Source organism: Tachysurus vachellii, chromosome 11 (assembly GCF_030014155.1).
Source record: "Tachysurus vachellii isolate PV-2020 chromosome 11, HZAU_Pvac_v1, whole genome shotgun sequence".
NCBI lineage: Eukaryota > Metazoa > Chordata > Actinopteri > Siluriformes > Bagridae > Tachysurus > Tachysurus vachellii.
The window spans coordinates 1734997-1755648 of NC_083470.1; the positions used below are offsets into that span (position 1 = coordinate 1734997).

General features: G+C 40.9%; 3 protein-coding genes across 4 annotated transcripts; 2 read left to right on the plus strand and 1 right to left on the minus strand.

The window, feature by feature from the left end:
• Positions 1-225: 225 nt before the first annotated feature.
• Positions 226-9235, plus strand: prrg1 (proline rich Gla (G-carboxyglutamic acid) 1). Of its 2 annotated transcripts, none has more exons than XM_060880845.1 (4): positions 226-295; positions 1132-1162; positions 2901-3061; positions 4590-9235. In XM_060880845.1, the coding sequence occupies exons 2-4, from the start codon at positions 1153-1155 to the stop codon at positions 5019-5021; spliced, it is 603 nt and encodes a 200-aa protein (XP_060736828.1). In that variant the 5' UTR covers positions 226-295; positions 1132-1152; the 3' UTR covers positions 5022-9235. The 2 variants fall into 2 exon arrangements, with proteins under 2 accessions (XP_060736828.1, XP_060736827.1); XM_060880844.1 differs by lacking the exon at positions 226-295 and adding an exon at positions 305-513.
• cpox (coproporphyrinogen oxidase) lies at positions 8894-13429 on the minus strand. The gene is made up of 7 exons (XM_060880843.1): positions 12828-13429; positions 12373-12516; positions 11867-11977; positions 11516-11657; positions 10516-10734; positions 10325-10429; positions 8894-10105 (listed from the first exon to the last, which is right to left on the minus strand). Exons 1-7 carry the CDS (start codon positions 13342-13344, stop codon positions 10021-10023), a joined length of 1323 nt encoding a protein of 440 aa, XP_060736826.1. The 5' UTR covers positions 13345-13429; the 3' UTR covers positions 8894-10020.
• A 1608-nt stretch (positions 13430-15037) lies between these two features.
• ccdc181 (coiled-coil domain containing 181) lies at positions 15038-20392 on the plus strand. The gene is made up of 6 exons (XM_060880950.1): positions 15038-15189; positions 17049-17211; positions 17915-18733; positions 18838-18984; positions 19142-19299; positions 19753-20392. The coding sequence occupies exons 2-6, from the start codon at positions 17110-17112 to the stop codon at positions 19916-19918; spliced, it is 1392 nt and encodes a 463-aa protein (XP_060736933.1). The 5' UTR covers positions 15038-15189; positions 17049-17109; the 3' UTR covers positions 19919-20392.
• Positions 20393-20652: the final 260 nt, after the last annotated feature.

The window sequence follows — 20652 nt, forward strand, 5'->3', positions numbered from 1 at the left end:
TGATTTGGAATACTGTAGTGTCCAGCAATAGAAAGCGTCTCCTGTGACACAACTGCTATCTTCTCACAGGATTAAAGAAAATACAGGACCAAACGGAACAAATTAGCTAATTAAAAACCACAATATGGAAAACAAACATTTAAATCTGTTTCAAGTGTAGGTGAATGCCAATCTACTCCAGAACACACATCAATCTGGCAACCTTTTACTCAAAAGAGACGTGCTTTCCCCAGTGCGCATGCGCAGTTCCTTGGGCATCAGGGTGAAAATAACACACTGGGTGCAGCTTTAAAAGGTAGATAATCCTCTGTGTGTTGCGTGTGTGTGTGTGTGTATGTGTATTGTGCTTAAAGATGTCTGGTGATCAGGCGTTTAGGAGTTTTAAATTTTAAACTTCCAGCGTTTTAGTTGTTTTATTTGGTGCGCGAGACCAAACGGATTAACGGTAAATCAGTCAGTGTCAGTTAGCGGAGTTAGCTTAGCTACACGGAGAACGATAGTGACTAAAATACGGTACGTATTTGGAATGTTCTTGTTCAAATTCTGTATTTTTGTTAAAGAAATGTCTATACGAGTCATTTGCGGTGAATTCTGCAACAGCTGTCTTTTTTCTTTGCTTCATTTTTTAGCTAAACGAAGCGGTGTTTGTCCTCGAGCGTATGCGCGAGCGTATGCGTTTAACAGATTGCTATGTTTACCTTTTTAATACCTTCATAAATCTTTTTCTAATAATTCAATATTAAAAACATTTGGTATCTTTTTATATATATATGACAATTCGTCTCTGTTTATATCTGTTTAGTTTATATCTAATATCTTTAAGATTATTTCAATATCTATTATCATCTAATTATTATTATTATTATTATTATTATCAATATGTAACATTTCCTGTTAAACACATTTAATACATCATCTCTCCTGTTTACATGTACAGAATTTACACACATTATTCTGTACCCACTGCACAAAATATACAATAAAGTCTTTTAAATCTGTCACTCTTGTAGAAAATGGTTTTGATATATTTGTTCTTTTCTTTTCTAATATTTGTTTTACTGTAACTGTAATGTGTAATAGTTTAGTTGTATAAAGTGTATAAAGTAATAATGTTTATTTGTTGTTGTTAAGGTTGGCAGAGCTGCAGGAATCATGGGAGCCGGTACGTACACATCAGCACAGTACAGCACACAAATAAAATAATCTTCATTTAATTCATTTATATTTAAATCCATGGCTGTAATTTGGTATTTGGAGAACAGCAAAATGTCACGTATTGAGTAAGCGTCCGAAATACCGGAGTGTTTGGAGTACTGAAATGTCCAGGATGCTGCAGTTTCGAAGATATTGACGTTCTACCGTCTATAGCACAACTGTGCATACGACTTATTTATTTTTCAGTTAATTTTATCATTTTGTACATATGTGTATTTTTTTTGGTAATCTCATCTTGTTGTCTCTGTGTACCGGAAGCGTATGACGCTGAAACAACTTCCTTGTATGCGCAAGCAATAAAGCTGATTCTGATTCTGATACTGAAGTGACAAGCATAAAAAGTGTCCAGAATCCTTTAGTGGGAATGCTGAGGTGTCCTGGATACTGTAGTTTCAAGCATACTGAAGTGTTCAGATGACTGAAGTGCCTAGGATACTGGAGTGCTAAGAAAGCGTCTAGGATAGTGAAGTGTCTGCAGTACTAGAGCGTCTGGATTATTGAAGTGTTTAGGATTTTTTAGTGTCCAGAATAATGCAGTGTCCAGGACACTGAAGTGTTTGTGGTAGTATAATGTCTGGAATACTGTAGTGTCCAGGATAGTGCAGTGTTTGTGGTAGTATAATGTCTGGAATACTGCAATGTCCAGGATACTGAAGTGTTTCAGGAATACTTTTATGTGTGTTGTACTCAAGCGTCCATGACACTAGAGTATGCAGATTATGACACTCTTGAATTAAATAGAAAAACTAACATAGATTTACAATGCATAATTTTTCTGTTATTTGGAATACTGTAGCGTCCTGGATATTGCTCCTGCATACTTTTAATACTATTAGTCAGAAGACATTTTAGTTGGTAGGTTGATTTCATAGAGACAGACAGATGATGGGGTCACACGTGGAAGACTGGTGATGGTGTTGGTGTTTGTTGACCAAAGCTCAGTCTCCAGTGTGATCTGTAACCGATCCGAGACTCCTGGCGCTGTTCTAATGTCCGTGTGGATGTCTGAGGTCAGAGCAACAGTGGACCGCTCTGTCTCTATGTCCTTCCACACACCGCGCCGAGTGCCTCTCCAATAAAAGGGAATAATGTCGATTCAAAGCAGCTTTTGTGCTTCACGGGATTTCACACTCTCTTGGGCTTTTCCTCTTTTTTGCTCACATCCCTGGCCAACTTGGTGTGTGTGTGTTTCTGTGTTTTAGGTTCTGCAGAAATGCACACACACAATACACCAAACAACCTGTATAAAGAATAATAAGAATAAAACTGCAGTTTTAAGCACTGTTATTGAAAAACAGTGTTCTTGAAGTGTTTGGGTGTACTACAGTGTCCAGAATACTGGTGTCCACAGTACTGGAGTGTCTGCAATCTAGAACTGTATACGGGACTAAAGTGTCTGGAATCTAGTAATGTCCAGGGTCCAGAATACAGTAATTATAAAAGGACAAAACAGCATTTGTAGGCTCTACATTGATATTGGAGTTTTATATGGTTAAAATAATGTAATATTTTTCCCAACCTTAGTAAATCTGATTGTGAGGTCCATCATCTTCAAATATTATAAGATATTATATTGCCATATTACTCGTTCCCAGATCCAACACTCAGCACCTCTGTATCTGCTAAAGCCAAAGTTTTATAATAAAAGTCTTGTGTTTACATTTCTTTTTCCTTTTGCTCTACAGTGTTCCTGTCAGCAGACACGGCGCATGCCGTGCTGAAAAGGCTCCCAAGAGCCAACTTCTTCCTGGAGGAGATGAAGCAGGGAAACATTCAGCGCGAATGCAGGGAGGAGATCTGTAACTACGAGGAGGCCCGAGAGGCTTTTGAGAATGACGAGAAGACGGTGAGCGTTTAGGGCAACACCCACTCACGTGCACGGACCCTGATGCCCGGATGTTGTGTTCTTAGGAATTTCCTGCAAGCAAAAGGAAATGAGTTATCAGCAGGAAGTGAATATGACTTCATTAAGTATTCCTCAGAGACATGATTGTGATTCATTCTGGGTTAAAGGGCATTTTATCTTGAGCAATAATACGTTAAGACACTTCAGAAGGGAAGTGAAATGCAAAGTAAAACAGTATTAACAGCATTTTGTCAGTCTGTCTTTTAATGGGTCAGAGGTTTAATATTTCAAAAGGCCAGAAATAAAAAGAACATTGTTATTGCAAAAGCAATTTCCAGCAGTCAGTTTTATCCCAGAAACCAATCGTGACATCTTACCAACAATGGCCAGAGACCAACCACACCTTAGCAACAACAGCCAGTGACCACTCCCTCCTTTTCAACAACAGCCAGTGACCACTCCCTCCTTTTCAACAACAGCCAGTGACCACTCCCTCCTTTTCAACAACAGCCAGTGACCACTCCCTCCTTTTCAACAACAGCCAGTGACCACTCCCTCCTTTTCAACAACAGCCAGTGACCACTCCCTCCTTTTCAACAACAGCCAGTGACCACTCCCTCCTTTTCAACAACACCAAGCTATCAGTTATACCTCGACAATCACACCTCAGCGACCTATCATGTCTCAGCAACAGTATCCTACAATCAATAACACATCAGCAGCTATGCCCAACATCTATCCATACCTCAGCACGTATGTGCAGTGACCAACTACAGCACAGCTCTCAGAGTAAAAAAAATTAATTTGGTAAACTGTTGCACCTGCTTCCTCTGACTAGGGTTCACAAACAGCTCAGAGGAAATTACACTTTTGTCCTGTCTCCACTTCAGGTTACAAAGCAAAGTACCTCGTGGAATTTCCTCTGAGCTGTTTGCGTAACTAGTGCGGAAACTGGATTGTAAAAAAAAAAAGGATTAAAAAAACGGCCCTTTATAAAAATCATACAGATTCCAGGTGCAGCATTTTCACACCTCTGAAAGTCGGGCATGTGCTCAGCGCTCGAAAGCCAAAAGAAACGTGACCCGTCGGTTTCTGACGTCTGAAGGCCACAGAGTTTCTGTATAGCCTGGAGCAGTGTCTAAAATTACACATGCTTCTTTAGCTCAGTAAACAGTCACGTGTTGTGGACGTGACAAACGTGTTGACGTCTATAGCGCTGTTCACTAAACCAACTCAATTTACACAGCAGTAGAAAGAAAACGCCTAGAGAACTACAAGTGATTTTGTTTCATCCAAAAATTGTGATTAATCAAAAAATTGTCACTATGGAAACTACATCTTTGACTTTTTATATTCAGCAACACTGTTAAATGAATGAGATCTATTTGAACACATTCGTTTCATAAATGAGCGCAACACCTAACCATTTGTGGTTTACGTTCTGATATTTTTTATATTTATTATCTGGGTCAGACTAGTTGATGTCATTAAAACTCACCCCTCTGTTTTGCTCTTTGATTGGCTGCAGCGGCGATTCTGGGAGGAGTATCAGCGCGAGAGCAGCCCAAAACCCGGAGGACTTCAGTCCATAGTGGGCGGAGTCAACTCGTTGTACCTAGTCTTGCCCCTACTGCTGTTGCTGCTTCTCATCGTTGTCGTCTCATTCACCGCATGGAAATGCCACTCACGCAAAAGATCCCAGCGCAGCCCGGCTATGGGCCAGAGAGACTCTGCCCTCGCCGTCGTTTCCATGGACCAGTGGGGGCAAAGTTACCAGCCTGATCCGACCTATTCTGGTGATGACATCACACCAGGGCAGGTCAGCGTCGCGGATCCGCCTCCGTCTTATGAGGAAGCCGTGGGTCACATGGATATCCGCGTGGAGACGGAGCCTCCGCCCCAATATGACGACATCATCATAGGCTCTGCGAGCAACCCTATGATTGGCCAGGCCAAGTGAAGCACTTTCCAATCACAATGCAGCTGCACTCCTGAGGTTTACTCCACGCCAACCGCTGCTTCTATTAGTGCTCTTTATCACAAGAGACTGCACGTAACTCACCTGTTTGCTGCTGAAACAGACATTTAATACACTTAATACAAGCAAAAGCCAGAAATAAGAGCAACCATATACTTAGTTTTACACACAATATCAGTCTGGAGAATAGGATGCAACCCCTTACAATCTGCTCACAGACAAATATAGTGATGTTGCATGAGTGCAACAGGCATTTTTATTTAATTTTTATTATATTATGTTGGTGTAATTACTAAACTAAGTTAATTTTTTATAGTATTTAAAACCAAGTCACTAAAAGGAAGACATCAGATGTATTTAGTCAAAGTGGTTCACATGCAAAATAGGAATAACTTTATTTTCCTTTTTATTGTCTGAATATATATAATTTTGGGGCAAAAACATTCTTCGCTCCCCTATGAACAATTTCCCATAGCTGTTGGAGAATTACGACTACCGCTGCAAACATAAGTAGACATGCAAAAATTAGTACATCTTATAATCCAGGAAAGAATATATTTCATCCAAACGGAGCAGCCTAACCAGCAGAGGAATCAAACCGTGAGGAAGAAAACACAATGCTTTTGTTTACCAGGAATGAACTTATGTGTGAGGCAGTTAAGAGGTTTAGATGCAACAATTTGTCCGATGCTGCCGTTGCTGCTTTTGGAGTGAGCCGTCTCGCTGCCATTCCTCATCAGGCTCCACTGCTGCTGGACCTGAACCCTGAAATCGAGCCAAACCTCAGCTCTCGGCTGCAAACAGCCTGAGTCATAGGATCGAGAAAAGCCGAGGAAGCACACGTTCCTCTTTGGTCTCTTCTGCTTCTATTTTAAACCTTACCTTTCCAATATTCCAGCCCATTACGTAGTGCAACAGTAGCACCCATGATCCATTAGCTGTAACACAGAGTGTGTGTGTGTGTGTGTGTGTGTGTGTGTGTGTGCTCTAACACACCTAATCGATAGGAAACAAGTGTGTGAGGGTAGAACAAGCGCTAACCGGTGCAGCGCTGTAGCCAAACTAGCATCCAGCTTCATATACACCAGCAAGCGTGAACACGTGCATGACTGTGAAATTAAAACCTCTACCACATTTTATGCAAATGAGTTATAACACCGTTGAGCGATGAAGTGACGTACCGGGTTTGGTATACTATCTCATATCTCTGTTCGTTTGATTACGGAAAAGAAAAACGTTACAGACGTTTCTGTAACACGAGGAACGAACCTTTACATGTCATAACGTTCTAGGAAAATAATCAACAACTACCTTTTTTTTATCCCTCTTATACCACAGATGTTTGTCTGCAAGTACATTTTTATATTTTGTCACAGAATATTTTTTGTCCATCTATGGATACAGGATTATGTGTAAATTTGATATTGTTATTGCATCACAAGTAGAAAATTGAGATGTAATTCTCTTTTTGTTTTATTAACATCAGAAGAGAAAAGAGAGAGAGAGAGAGAGAGAGAGAGAGACGTTGGTGAGGAAATAACGTTTCTAGCTGCTGAAACGTAAGTGATGAACTATCAGGCACGGGAACTAGTTGTGTGAACGTTCCACAATGCTAAATGTAACTTTGAGTGGATAAAAAAAAAATACAGTATGTTGTTTTTAATTAACAGTGTAATTGGAGGTAAATAATTATGGTATCAGAGGAATAAAACGGCTCAGGACGTGCTGTTGTTATCAACATAATCACCTCTCCTTCGTCGTGCCAGGCTCGTCTACTCTTCTATAAGAGCCTTAAACTAAGCGTTTTATTCCTCTTCTGCAACCTCTTATTTACCTGGCACCCCACCCCCCGCCTCCCCGGTGCACCGAATCACATTCCTACAGATGAAATGATCTAGCGTTTTCTCTTAGCAAGAAAGTGATATTTACTTTATTGTGGCCGAGAGTCACGTGGATTAAAGTTAAAAAAAAAGAATGTAAAATATTCAGCCGATCGAAAGGCAGCGTCAGGACCGTCGTCTTTAAAGAAGGACAGATTTAAAGACGAGACTTTTGTGGAAGTCTGGAAAAAAGCAGCTTCAAGTTTAACTTTTTTCATAAGAAAATCACAATAACGACCTTCAAACTCATCATCATGCACAACACTTGGTCTTGAGTGTTTGTTTTTTATATGACAGCATGCAGGATTTCAGTTACGCTGTGTTTAATGTCTGACGTGAGATCGAGTTGTACTTCGTGTGTGGTCTTTTCTTTTTAATCAGATACAGAGATACACATTTTTCCTGGGAAAATGAGGATTTACTTTTTTTTTTAAATGTATTTATTTTATTTTATTTTCCCCCTCTGAGTTTTATCTGTATAGCCATATCTGGACATAAGACATTTTTTAAGATGTGCAAAAGTTTACTTTTTAAAGTTAAAGAACTTTTTGTTTTCTTTACACCAGATTTAGGCCATGAGCCAAGGGATCTTTTCCCAAAACAGTAAAACAGTGAAAGTGTAGGATTTTGGTCTACGGTTTTAGACCCGCTCTTATTTTTGGTAACCTGGCCTCATGGCGTTCCGCTGGTCAGCTTCGTGTGGCGTTTTATTATTATTATTATTATTTATTTTTTTTTTAAATCAAGAAAGATTTACAGGAAAGAATGTGAGTTAGCTGCAGTAGCCTCATCGCTCTAGTGCCAAACTAAACAAGCAAACTTCTCACGCTGAATATAGAATAACAACGTGAAGATCTTGTAAGAGATGTAAATAATATTAATAATAATATTAATAATCCAAACTTAAAGGGAAAAGGAAAGCATAAAGGAAAACTCCTCCCTGATGGACTTTCTTTGACTTTTCTGATTTTCCCCCCATGTGATAGTTCAGTGGTATTAATGTTGCGTTCACTCACCTCAACTCAAACTGGGAAAATTCACTATTCATAGCAATGAAAATAACATGAAAGTGTAGTTTGACTAAAAATCTCACAATAAGCAAATTAACATTCATCAATTAAACATTAACCAGTGCTGAATATTTTGTGGAGCTTAACATCACTTCTGTTGGAGATCACTGAAACGTTTATTCCGTCGTCTCAACCTGCCGACTTCTGTCACGTCACAACCAGTTCGGTATAAACATCCTTTGTGTGCTTCAGGGTGGAGTTTTCCTTTAGTCTGATATTAATATGTTAATTACAGTGGGAGTGTGTGTGTGTGTGTGTGTGTGTGTGTGATTGTGTGTTAATAAAAACGATGCTCTTTGGTGCTTTGGGGAATTTTGGGGTTTGTGATTTGAAACTTTGAGCTTTAGCGCCTCCTACAGGTGGAAATGACTAGTTACTTCTCAACCAGATTTTAATCCTACTGACTGAGAATCGAAGCATGATTTCAGAAAGCCTTTATAGGACTGTGTGTGTGTGTGTGAGAGAGAGAGAGAGAGAAAACACTAACAAAAAAATGCAATTTTTTTCATTAATGTGTGAATGCACTTTTATAAAACAAACACTTGCTGAATATTGTGTAAAATAAAACTATAAATACTAAACACGATGCACACTGACATCAGCTGTTTGTCTCTCATGCCAAGCCTTTACATATTTTACTTTACGTGTTCCTCTCAGTGTGTGTGTGAATCGTGACACAGCGAGACACAGTGCGGCTTCAGTTAAGAGTGTGTACAGTTCTGCTTCAGCCTTATTCACAAAATTAAAGATTAAGATGTGTGTATAATATAAGGAAAAAAAAAGATTTTTCTTTTGGAAAATGACTGAGCTTGGATTTTTTTTTTATGTAATAAATGTATTTTGACCCACATCCTGTTTTTTTTTTTTTTGGTATGGTATTTGTTTGAGACATTAAAATGAGCCCTTTTTAAATAGTCTTACAAAGATATCTTTTATTTGAGATCAAAATAAACGTACAAAATGCAGATTATACGAACAAATATTCATTCTTATTAAAAGCAAGGGCAAAAGGACTGTAGAAATGTTACTGCATAATAAAGGCATTATAAAGGTGTAATAACATCTCTCCTAGAACACGTACGTAGATCCAGCTTTCAGTTGTATCTGAACATTAAAGGAAAACTCGGAGGGATTCGTCCACGTTTCACCAGAAGGAAACACGTTTACTCCGAACTCACTTCACGTGGAAGCTGTCTGAGGGCAGAGGGTGAAGATTTCTAATCAATGTTTATTTTACTTTGAGTAAGATGAAGAGATGAAGGACTTTTCCTCAGGAGGATCACAAGCTTTGTTAAGGTTACAGTGCATCTGAGGCTGGAATGGCGTAGGGATACCTCACAGATAACAGGAACTACTTTTCACTTGGTTAATAAAACTACACGAGAACAGATTTATGACCTAGTTCTTTCATTTCGGTCTCATTCTCCCAACTTCAGTGATTTATACAATCGTAGGTTTAACTACAAATTTTAACACCTGCCCTCTGTGAGTTTATGTCAGTGGTTATGATACAAACATGGATGGATATTAAGATTTAACAAACAAAATCACATGATTCACATCTCTCGGATCTTTCACAATGTTTATAAACATGCTATAAACTTGATCTTCTTATAAAATAATTACAAATGTGTTTGTCACCTGAACAGTAAAATTACGCACGCACGCATACGCAGGCACGGACCAAGCTTAATGCCTCAGAAGAAGAAGAACAGCAGCCCTTCAGCTGAGGACTAATCAGGCCCCGAATCAGCAGAAATCACACTCCAGGCTACAAAAGAAGTGTAACACACTAAATACAGAGAGACGAGTGACGTGGGACATGTCCTGTGTGGACCAGGGTTTAGCGTCTGTCTGAAAGAGAGTCTGAAACAGACGTCTAGAACGAAGAAAAGACGGAAAAGACTGAAGGTTTAATTATAATCCTGGAGAGAATAATGAGCAGGCAGCAATGGACCTGAATGTAATGCATCAGTGACATCATCACTATTATAAAGGGCGTTTAGAGTGTGTGTGTGTGTGTGTGGTCTCTCAGATCCACTCCTTAGGGCTGCGTAAAACTTTCAGCATCTCTGCTTCTTTAGTGCCTTCAGCAGGTTCGTGCATGTACTCCCACCTACACACACACGCGCAGACACACGCGCAGACACACGCGCAGACACACGCGCAGACACACGCGCAGACACACGCGCAGACACACGCGCAGACACACGCGCAGACACACGCGCAGACACACACGCAGACACACGAGAAAATTTCAGGAAGAGTTTTGGACAAAACACAAACAGTCTTGAACATTAAACTCATCAGAAGGTCAAGTTGTTTCTAAACAGACCGTGCTGTGAGAGGCAGAGACATGATGATGCTCTCAATCCTGGAGCCAGGCGTAGCGAGGCCGAACTTTACACCGCGATCGTACACCAAGTTAAACTCCACGTACCTAAAACACACAGCTTCTGTTACGTGCCGTTCTGACGTGTGGTATTTTATTATACTGTATGGAGAAGGTCATGAGCGTGAACTCACCTGCCGCGTCTGATCTGCTGCCAGTCTTTCTCCTCCTGAGTAAACGTATCGGCGAGGTGTTTACGGACGATGGGCAGGTAGCACGGCACCACCGTCTTAGCGCAGCTCTTCACGAAGCTGAAGGCCTCCTCCTGACTCGGGGAATCCAAATCATCAAAGAAAATCCCGCCGATGCCCCGAGTCTCATTCCGATGACGGATGTAGAAGTAACGGTCACACCTGAGAGAAGAGGAGGAGCAGAAAGAGGAAGAGGGGTTTAAGCACAAACTCCTCTGACGCTGAAGACTCCTTCAACAAATGTTTAATAAGACAAAAGGGAGTATTTTACTTCATAACTGAAATAAAAAAGTGTAGTGCAGAAAAAAGTGAAAGCAAAGTGTTTCCTTATGTATAAAAAAGAAATGTAGCTAAAGTTTGTACACGGATAAAATGTCGTTTCTCACCATTAAAACACACGTATACTCAGAGTGCATTAATGGTAATACTTGAAAAAACAAAACAAAAAAAACAATTGTTTCGACTCGGGCTCTAATAAGAAATCTATACACTTTCTCCCCAAATTGCACCACCAGTGTGATTTTTTAGAGGCCTGATATTCCCCTCCTTCTGAGGACGTTTGTTCTCCAGTTGTTGAGATATAAAAACTTTACTTTTTAGCCTAGTGGTTAAGGTGTTGGTCTACTGATCAGAAGGTTGTGAGCCTGAACCCCAGATCCACTGAGCTGCCACTGCTGGGCCCCTTAGCAAGGCCCTTAACCATCAGTTTCTCAGCTCTGGATAAGGGAGTCTGCTAAATGTCCAAATGACAAACTGTAACCACACTGTAACACCACAAAGAAAGGCAGATACAGTCGTATCCCTTAAAGCTCACTGAGCACTGATTCTCGCTCAGTGAACATCTGGAGCTGAATATAATGCAGAACTGTTCACCCAGCACACACACACACAAACTCTCTAACACACACACACACACACACACACAATTCTCTAACACACATACCACTTCTTGAAGTTGGGGTAATACTGAGGGTTGTGCTTGTCACAGGCGTCACGGAGAACACTGTGGAACAGAACGCCGTCATCCTCGTTTATGTAAACTGGAGTCAGATCAGTTCCTCCTCCAAACCACCACTGCTTACTGCCTGAGAGATAGAGAGAGGGAGGGAGAGGGAAACAGTGAGACGGAGACAGAAAGCAAGACAGACAGAGAGACAGACAGACAGAGAGAAAGAGGGAGTGAGATACATTCAGACAGAAAGCGAGCGAGAGATAGAGAGAGAGAGAGGTGTGTGGTTGCTAGATAACATTTTTCTATATACAGACTCTTTGGAGCTTTGGAGATAAAACTCACCGTCTGCTTCCTCCACCTCAAAGTATCTGTAGTTGAAGTGCACTGTGGGAATGTGGGGGTTTTTGGGGTGGATCACAGAGCTGACGCCCATTGCGACGAAGGGCAGCTTCCCTGAAACACACAGATAAGATGAGGACGGTTAGACAATTCAACACCCACGTCACGTAAAAAGGGTGCATGTGTCAGGCCATGAGTCGCTCTCTCTCTCTCTCACACACACACACAAGGTGTTTATTTTCTCCGACCAAAGCTCTGAGTATAGTGGAGGTTTATATTGTTACACTGAGTTAGCTTCAAGAGAGCTTTCTAGCTGCTATAACATAAGTGAGAACAGAAAGTGACTTTCATCCTGTAATTTTATAACTCCAGCTCTCAGATCTAACGGCTCTCCGAAGCGTATACATCCCTCTTTAGACCCCTGTGTAGGCATCAGGAGCTCAGACCAGACCGTAAGCAGCACCGTGTGTCCCGTATGTATGAAACGTAACAGGAAGTTGTTTGCTTACCGTCTTTCCCCTTCAGCTCTTTTCCACGGCTGCGCATCTGTTTGGCCGCTTCTTCAGACAGGTGACCGAACACCACCGAGACATTCACGCCAGCTTTCTCAAACACTTTACTGTCCTGTAACACACAGCTGATCCCTCCGCCACCTACAAAGTGTGAAAGTAAAACGGAAATATGTTTGCTGTGTTCACTCTGTGTCCATCTCAATCAAACCTATATGGTTGTGACACAGTTCTCACCCATGATGAGACTTTCATTTGAGAATTACATTTGTGTAAAAGTACAGCGAACCTCAACAACACTAAATACTCCATGACACCCTAAAGACAACCTTTTAAAACATCCTGACGTCCTGTGATCATCACCCAAACCTCTCAAAGCTCCATCACCAGTCCAGGAGCAAACATGGACTTCCTTTTGGATTGTTTATATATATATAAATAAATCAGAACATCACCTTCCTGACGGCTCCAGCGATCGACTCTGAACCTTCCTCCGTCCACCTCCTCCAGAGCTCTGCAGAAGTCAGCCTGGGTCTCCATGATGAGCATCTCCATCCTGCTCCTCATCTCGTGCTTCCTCTGCTCCAGCACGCGCACGTCGGTGACCGGAGGCGCCATGAGATTCCTGCATCTCTCTGCGACGTCTCCTTCCACCTCTTCCTCCACCTTCTTCACTCTGGTGGCCATCTCAGCTTGCTGAAGACCACACACACCGACAGCCACCGTACCGAACACACCGGCTGCCATCAACACACCTTTAGTGCATTTACCGAAAGCAGGTGATCCACGTGTATCGGTCATGTTTGTAAACCTTCTAGACCACCCTGTAGACCACCCTGTAGACCACCCTGTAGACCACCTTCCTCCTGCTATAACGTGAGACTTACACACGTTTTTGGGCTGAAACACGCTGCAGAGTCGAACTGTAGCGTGTAAACTCCTGTTTAACGCGGACAACAGCGAGGAAGTCATGTTAAAGTTTACACGCGACACGAATCTCGTGACAGATCCACAAACTAACTGACTTCTGACTTCACGTGTCAAATCGCACGTATCTCACTCTGCAGCGCTCTCACATAGTCTGCCCTCCTTATTAAACTCTGATTGGCTGATACCATCGCTGCCCTTTCTGCGATTGGCTACAAGGACGCACATTTTAACATATAATTAAAAAACTTCCGGGTTTTAATTCAATCGCCAGTCAGAAATGAAGAAAATGTTCACAAAAAATAATTTATAAGATATCGGTAAATAAATAATTCTCACTCAAATGCTTTACTACGAGGTTATAGTTTAATCCGAAGTTGCGTTTTAAGGTTTTACATTTACAATTATATTTTCTGCAGGTATGCCTGTTTACGTCAGTGCGAATTGCTTTACGGCAGCGTCATAAAACGTTTTATTTACAAGCAGGAAACAATAAATCTTTAGTCCGTCGCTCTGCAAACTGAAGATAACACAAATCGCCACTAAATACAATTGATCGAACAGCCTAAAAACATATAAACAGTCAAATTTCATATAAACTATCAAATATCTTCTCTATGGCGTAGAGAACGGTTGTCATGGTAACAACCCCCCCTTCAGTTCTAACAATTATTATGTAGAATAATAAACAACTATATATAGTTTAGTGTATTTACATTCTAATGCAATTGTTTCGACTATATTTTTGTCCCCAGAATTTCAAAAAAAGTTAATCAAAGAATTTTTTTTTCAACATATTTTATAAAATGAGTTTTTATCGTTTCCTTTGCTTTTGCTAAAAATAATAATAATATTTTTTTGATATGATGATTGATATGGTAGGTTTTCTGTAAAGACACTGGGGTAAAGGACAGGACAAGCTCTCAGTGGTCATCTCATAGTCATAAAGGAGCCTTCACTCAACTTAACTCTCTCTCTCTCTCTCTCTCTCTCTCTCTCTCTCTCTCTCTATTCATGCAGGTTTATCACAGTGTTGTGCTTTATATATTCCAACACATATGAGCAATTTGATCAGAAAAATCAGGAAGCTGTACCAAATTTTTCCCAGCAGGACTGCGACGAGGACAACCTTATTCATTCCAGTCTGTTAATAACTTTAATGATTGTATAGAGATAATAAAGTACACTCAGACTGTGATATTAAATTCAATCTTTATGGCAAAAGCACAAAATTGACACATTCAGCTTAATATCAGGATGGAAATTAATCAACACTCGCTATTAATGAGCTACAACTATGTTGTAATCAATATTTTAAACATTTTTCAATTTTACTTTTGCTCACTGTAGATCACCCTCTGCAGTAATGCACTGAAATAAGAAAACAAAATACAAACAAACAAAATATATATAAATAAATATATATTCATTGGTCCGTCGCATAGTCAGGTGTCTGTGATTATGATTATGATTATGATTATTATTATTATTCATATTAGTATTATTAATAATATTATTATTGTCGTTGTTGTTATTATTATTGTTATTATTGTATTTTTTAAAATTATTATTAAATATTATTGTTATTATTATTATTATTATTATAAATAAATAAAACAAGATAATAACAATAATATAAGCAAAGCCGTTCGCCTTATTAATTATTCTGTATTTTCTCCTATCTTCGTGTGCGCATGCGCGGGGTTTACACCGGGCCGTGTTATGCGTCTCTGTGGCGACAGGCAGCTTGGAGAGGATTAAACTTCTACACACACACACACACACACACACACACACACACACACACACACACACACCGGAAGTTGACTGATACACGAGAAACGCTTCTGTTCTCCATAAAACAAACAAAAACAACAGTGTGTCTTACAGGTGAGTGGTATTACGTGTGTGTGTGTGTGTGTGTGTGTGTGTGTGTGTGTGTGTGTGTGTGTGTCAGAATTAACTGTCAGTTAAATTAAATTATTCAATTCTAATTTATTTCTATAGCACCTTTAACAATGGATATTGTCTCAAAGCAGGTTTACAGAACATAAGAAACATAACACAAAGATTTAAATTCCACTTACATTATGTGTGTTACGTTATTATTTATTTTTAACACTTAATAATAACATGACATATATGAAGTTCTACAGACAGTGAGGTTGAGTTTGTAGTGTTTATTAAGTCCACTGGCTCCATCCTGGTCTAATACATTTATTATGTGTTAAATGAACACAAATCAACATTATAGTGAAACTAGTTAAAAAACTGTTTAATGCAATTAAATGCATAGTAATGTTCATAAAATGGAAGAAAAAATCTAGACTGTCCAATACATCAGTTGATCATCACTCTGTCTGATACACCACTCTGTCTGATACACCACTCTGTCTGATACACCACTCTGTCTGATACACCACTCTGTCTGATACACCACTCTGTCTGATACACCACTCTGTCTGATACACCACTCTGTCTGATACACCACTCTGTCTGATACACCACTTAGTCAGATACATAATTCTGTCTAATACACCACTCTGTCTGATACACCACTCTGTCTGACACACCACTCTGTCTGATACACCACTCTGTCTGATACACCACTTAGTCAGATACATAATTCTGTCTAATACACCACTCTGTCTGATACACCACTCTGTCTGATACACCACTCTGTCTGATACACCACACTGTCTGATACACCACTCTGTCTGATACACCACACTGTCTGATACACCACTCTGTCTGATACACCACTCTGTCTAATACACCACTTAGTCAGATACATAATTCTGTCTAATACACCACTCTGTCTGATACATCACACTGTCTAATACACCACTCTGTCTGATACACCACTCTGTCTGATACACCACACTGTCTGATACACCACTCTGTCTGATACACCACACTGTCTGATACACCACTCTGTCTGATACACCACTCTGTCTAATACACCACTTAGTCAGATACATAATTCTGTCTAATACACCACTCTGTCAGATACATCACACTCTGTCTGATACACCACTCTGTCTGATACACCACACTGTCTGATACACCACTCTGTCTGATACACCACTCTGTCTGATACACCACTCTGTCTGATACATCACTCTGTCTGATACACCACTCTGTCTGATACACCACTCTGTCTGATACACCACTCTGTCAGATACATCACACTCTGTCTGATACACCACACTGTCTGATACATCACTCTGTCTGATACACCACTCTGTCTGATACACCACACTGTCTGATACATCACTCTGTCTGATACACCACTTAGTCAGATACATAATTCTGTCTAATACACCACTCTGTCTGATACACCACACTGTCTGATACATCACTCTGTCTGATACACCACTTAGTCAGATACATAATTCTGTCTAATACACCACTCTGTCTGATACATCACACTGTCTAATACACCACTCTGTCAGATACATCACACTCTGTCTGATACACCACTCTGTCTGATACACCACACTGTCTGATACACCACTCTGTCTAATACACCACTCTGTCTAATACACCACTCTGTCAGATACACCACTCAGTCTGATACACCACTCAGTCTGATACACCACTCAGTCTGATACACCACTCAGTCTGATACACCACTCTGTCTGATACACCACTCTGTCTGATACACCACTCAGTCTGATACACCACACTGTCTGATACATCTGACTGTTACATGTTTCATAATTTGTTTATTACTGGATTCTCTTTAGGGGAGAGTGCGAGACAGAGAGAGAGAGAGAGAGACAGAGAGAGACAGGGAGAGAGAGAGAGATGAGCATGGCCGTGAGTATTAACACGCAGGACGAATATGAGGACGACTTTGAGAAAGATCTGAACTGGCTGATCAGTGAGGACAGCAAGAATAATCAGCAGGTAAGTGTGTGTGTGTGTGTGTGTGTGTGTGTGTGTGTGTGTGTGTGTGTGTGTGTGTGTGTGCTGAAAATGGAGACAGATACATAAAGAGGCTGTGTTTAATAATGTATTGCAGCGAGACATAGTTCTACATTTCTGTGAAAGTGTGTGTGTGTGAGTGTGTGTGTGTTTGTGTGTCTGGATAGGTTTCAAACAACCAGCACATGCTCGTGTCTGATTTCTCACACACACTCACTGCAAACTCTTTGTCTGTTCTCTACACAATCACATACACAAAAAGATTCACACTCAAAGTTTATGGTATGCACATACTGAATTTTTCAGAATGCCTTTGACCCGTGACACGACTGCTTACATATTTAATGCCTTAATTAAGAGTTAATAAATTAAACATTTGGGTTTTAAGTCATTAGTATCTTTAATGAGGTCTAAATAGTGAACTACAGCTGGTTAAGAGGGACACACACTTTTTTTTTGCTAATGGCATTAAATAAACATTTTTTTAAGCTCTTCCATTGTTTTTCACCCAGAAAACAAATGGGGTGCAAACTTTTGCACTCATCCATATAATCACAAAAGTAAATGAAAGGGGCTGATTAATTTCCTGAGTGCACACTACAACTGCAATGAATCATCAAACTGACAACTTTATACAGCTGAGATCCATCCTGCTATTAACTGCTCCTGCTTTTATCCAAACCAGGATGAAGATGACATTGAAGCCCAGATAGACCGTGAGCTGGAAGATGAGGAACAACAGAAGGAAGTTGACCAAGGGCAAAGTAAACACAGCACAGACGACGATGGAGATAGCGAAAGATGGCCGACGCCCATGGACCCTTTGGAAGATGAGTTAGATGTCGACGCTGGATCTAAACATGAGCAGGATGATGAAGATTTGGAAGAGGAGAAGAAATCCATCCATAAGAAGATCGAGCAGGCCAACAAGCAGCTACAGGACCAGGAGGCGCCGGATGAGACGCGTCGCCGCCGTCTGCACTTCAAAGACACGCTGGTGGACCTGGTGGTTCCTGCCAGCGACCTGGAGGACAGTCCGGCAGACGTTTCAGGCGACATGCTGAAGCTAAAGATCTCCACTCAGGCGGAAAGCGACGGACCAGACGGACACAGAGAGGGAGCGAGAGAAGGACGAGTGCTGGTGGAGAAGGATGGGAAATTTGATCTAGTGAGTCTGAAAGAGATGGAGAGTCCCGGGCTGCTCCCGCCTCTCCCTGAGACTCAACGGGAACAAGGCAAGAGTCCGTCCTCTTCCCCGAAACCACTCTCCAGCTCCGGTTCTTCAGCCTCCTCCGAACCTCGCTACGCACCCAGGCCTCCGACACGACCGCGGGCGCGTCCCAATTCAGCCAGCAACATGCAAAGGATGGTGTTTAGACACGGCAGCAAGCGTAGGGTTCAATCAGCCAGCGGGGTTTCGACTCATGCCACATTTTTCCTCTCGCCGCAGCAGAAAGATGTGCTAAACAAACAACAGGAGAGGAGAGAGAAAATCGCCAGAGAGGTGGTGACAAAATCACACTCAAATTTCATCTAACAATAAGAAGCATTGTAAAAGTAAAACACAACTTAATATACGGTCTGCTTTTGTGTTACCGTATGATCCAGGAAGAAGAGCGGAGGCGTGAGGAAGAGGAGCAGAAGCGCCAGGAGAACGAGCTGGCATTCAGGTCGTGGCTGATGAAGAAGAAGCAGCAGCTGCAGGACAACAGGAGAGTGCAGAGAGCTCAGGAGATGGAGAGGATGAGCGGAAAGGTGTGAATCAGGAGCGTGTTCATAACAAGTGCAGGAGGAAGTTTCAGTGTATGTCTAGATGATAACGATACAGCGGCTCACCTTGTGCGTGTGTGTGTGATTGTGATTAGTTAACGCTGCAGCATGTGTGTATCCGTGTTTCTCTGGATGTGTGCAGAGGGAATGTTGTGACTGCGAGGAGGCCTTTAAACAGTGGCTACAGAAGAAGCAGCAGCAGCAGCTGAAGGAGCGACAGCTGGAGGAGATGAGGAGGCTCGAGATGGAGAGCAGCAGCTACCTGCACCAACCTGAGGAGTGTGAGAAAGCCTTCAGATTGTGAGTCCACAACACACACAACACACATTCACTGTCAAAGTGCCTAACGTTCAGTGTACACGATTTATAGAAACCATCAAGCATTTGTCTTTTAAGACGACTCTCACGTCACACTTAGGATTAGGATTAGACTTAGATTTTGAGGGTTAGGAATAAAGTACCACAGAATGTTTCATAGTGATCCTCTAGAATTCTAGATCTCTGTGGAACATTGCATTGTTATATAGGAAAATAATCCTATATAGGAATTGTAATTGTATAGGAAAATAATCAACAATGGCATGGTGTGATGGAGTGGAGTTACTGTTATCACCACAAACTTTAGTTCAGTCTCTACTCATACTCTACAGGTGTCTATTACCCACACATGTCACAATGCATTATGGGTAATCTGTATACAGTGTTATTTTCGTTAAGTGAGTACAGGTACCCAGACTGTGTGTTTCTGTGCAGGTGGTTGAGGAGGAAGCGGGTGGAGAAGCGCTTGGAGCAACAGGCTGCTCGAGAGCGCTCCCGCAGGCTGCTGATGGAGGAACGACGGACCAGACGCATGCAGGACCTCTACTACCCCGTCAACGAGATCCAGTCCCTCCATTTCAACCAGCCCTACCGCTTTTAACACCGGCCAGTTTTAAAATCACCACAACTACCACTTCTAATATTCACCCAACTCCAAAATTACCATGGCGAGCACTTTTCTAGCTCCACCCAATTCTCAAATCACCATTCTACACTCACTGCTACACCTCACAACTGAGCTCCTCCCAGTTCCAGGCTCCGTTTGCAACGGATCAATAAAATCTCATTCTCAGTTCCCATGCTTACAGCTCTTTTTCTCCTCCCAACACTGTATTCAATCTATTTCCGTCATTAACCTTTACACATAAACCCGTGTAAAAGTATATCTACTGATTATTTAGCCAGAATGTATATTTTTGTCATTGTACTACACATTACACTGTAGTTATGTCCTATTTATGTTGTGATATGTTGAAGATTATATTGTGGAGTAAACTCTTAACCTGTTTGATGGGAAAAAATACCTAGATGTATACTTATATTAATAAAAATCCAAGCACTATTTTCTGCAGAACGTCTTCGGCTTGATGTTTAGAACTATTTTGGGGAAGTGGAGAAATTAAAACGCGACAACTAAGTAATTGTTACATCGTTAAACACCTGCAGCAGATGATTTTTCTTCCTCATATTTGTGTCATTCATAAGATTTATGGGTATTTCTGCAATATACTTATTATATACGTATTTTATTACGATTTTGTGTTGTTTGTTTTAATATAAGAAATATTTTATAATATATAATAAAATAATGTATATTATATTTAATATAAGATA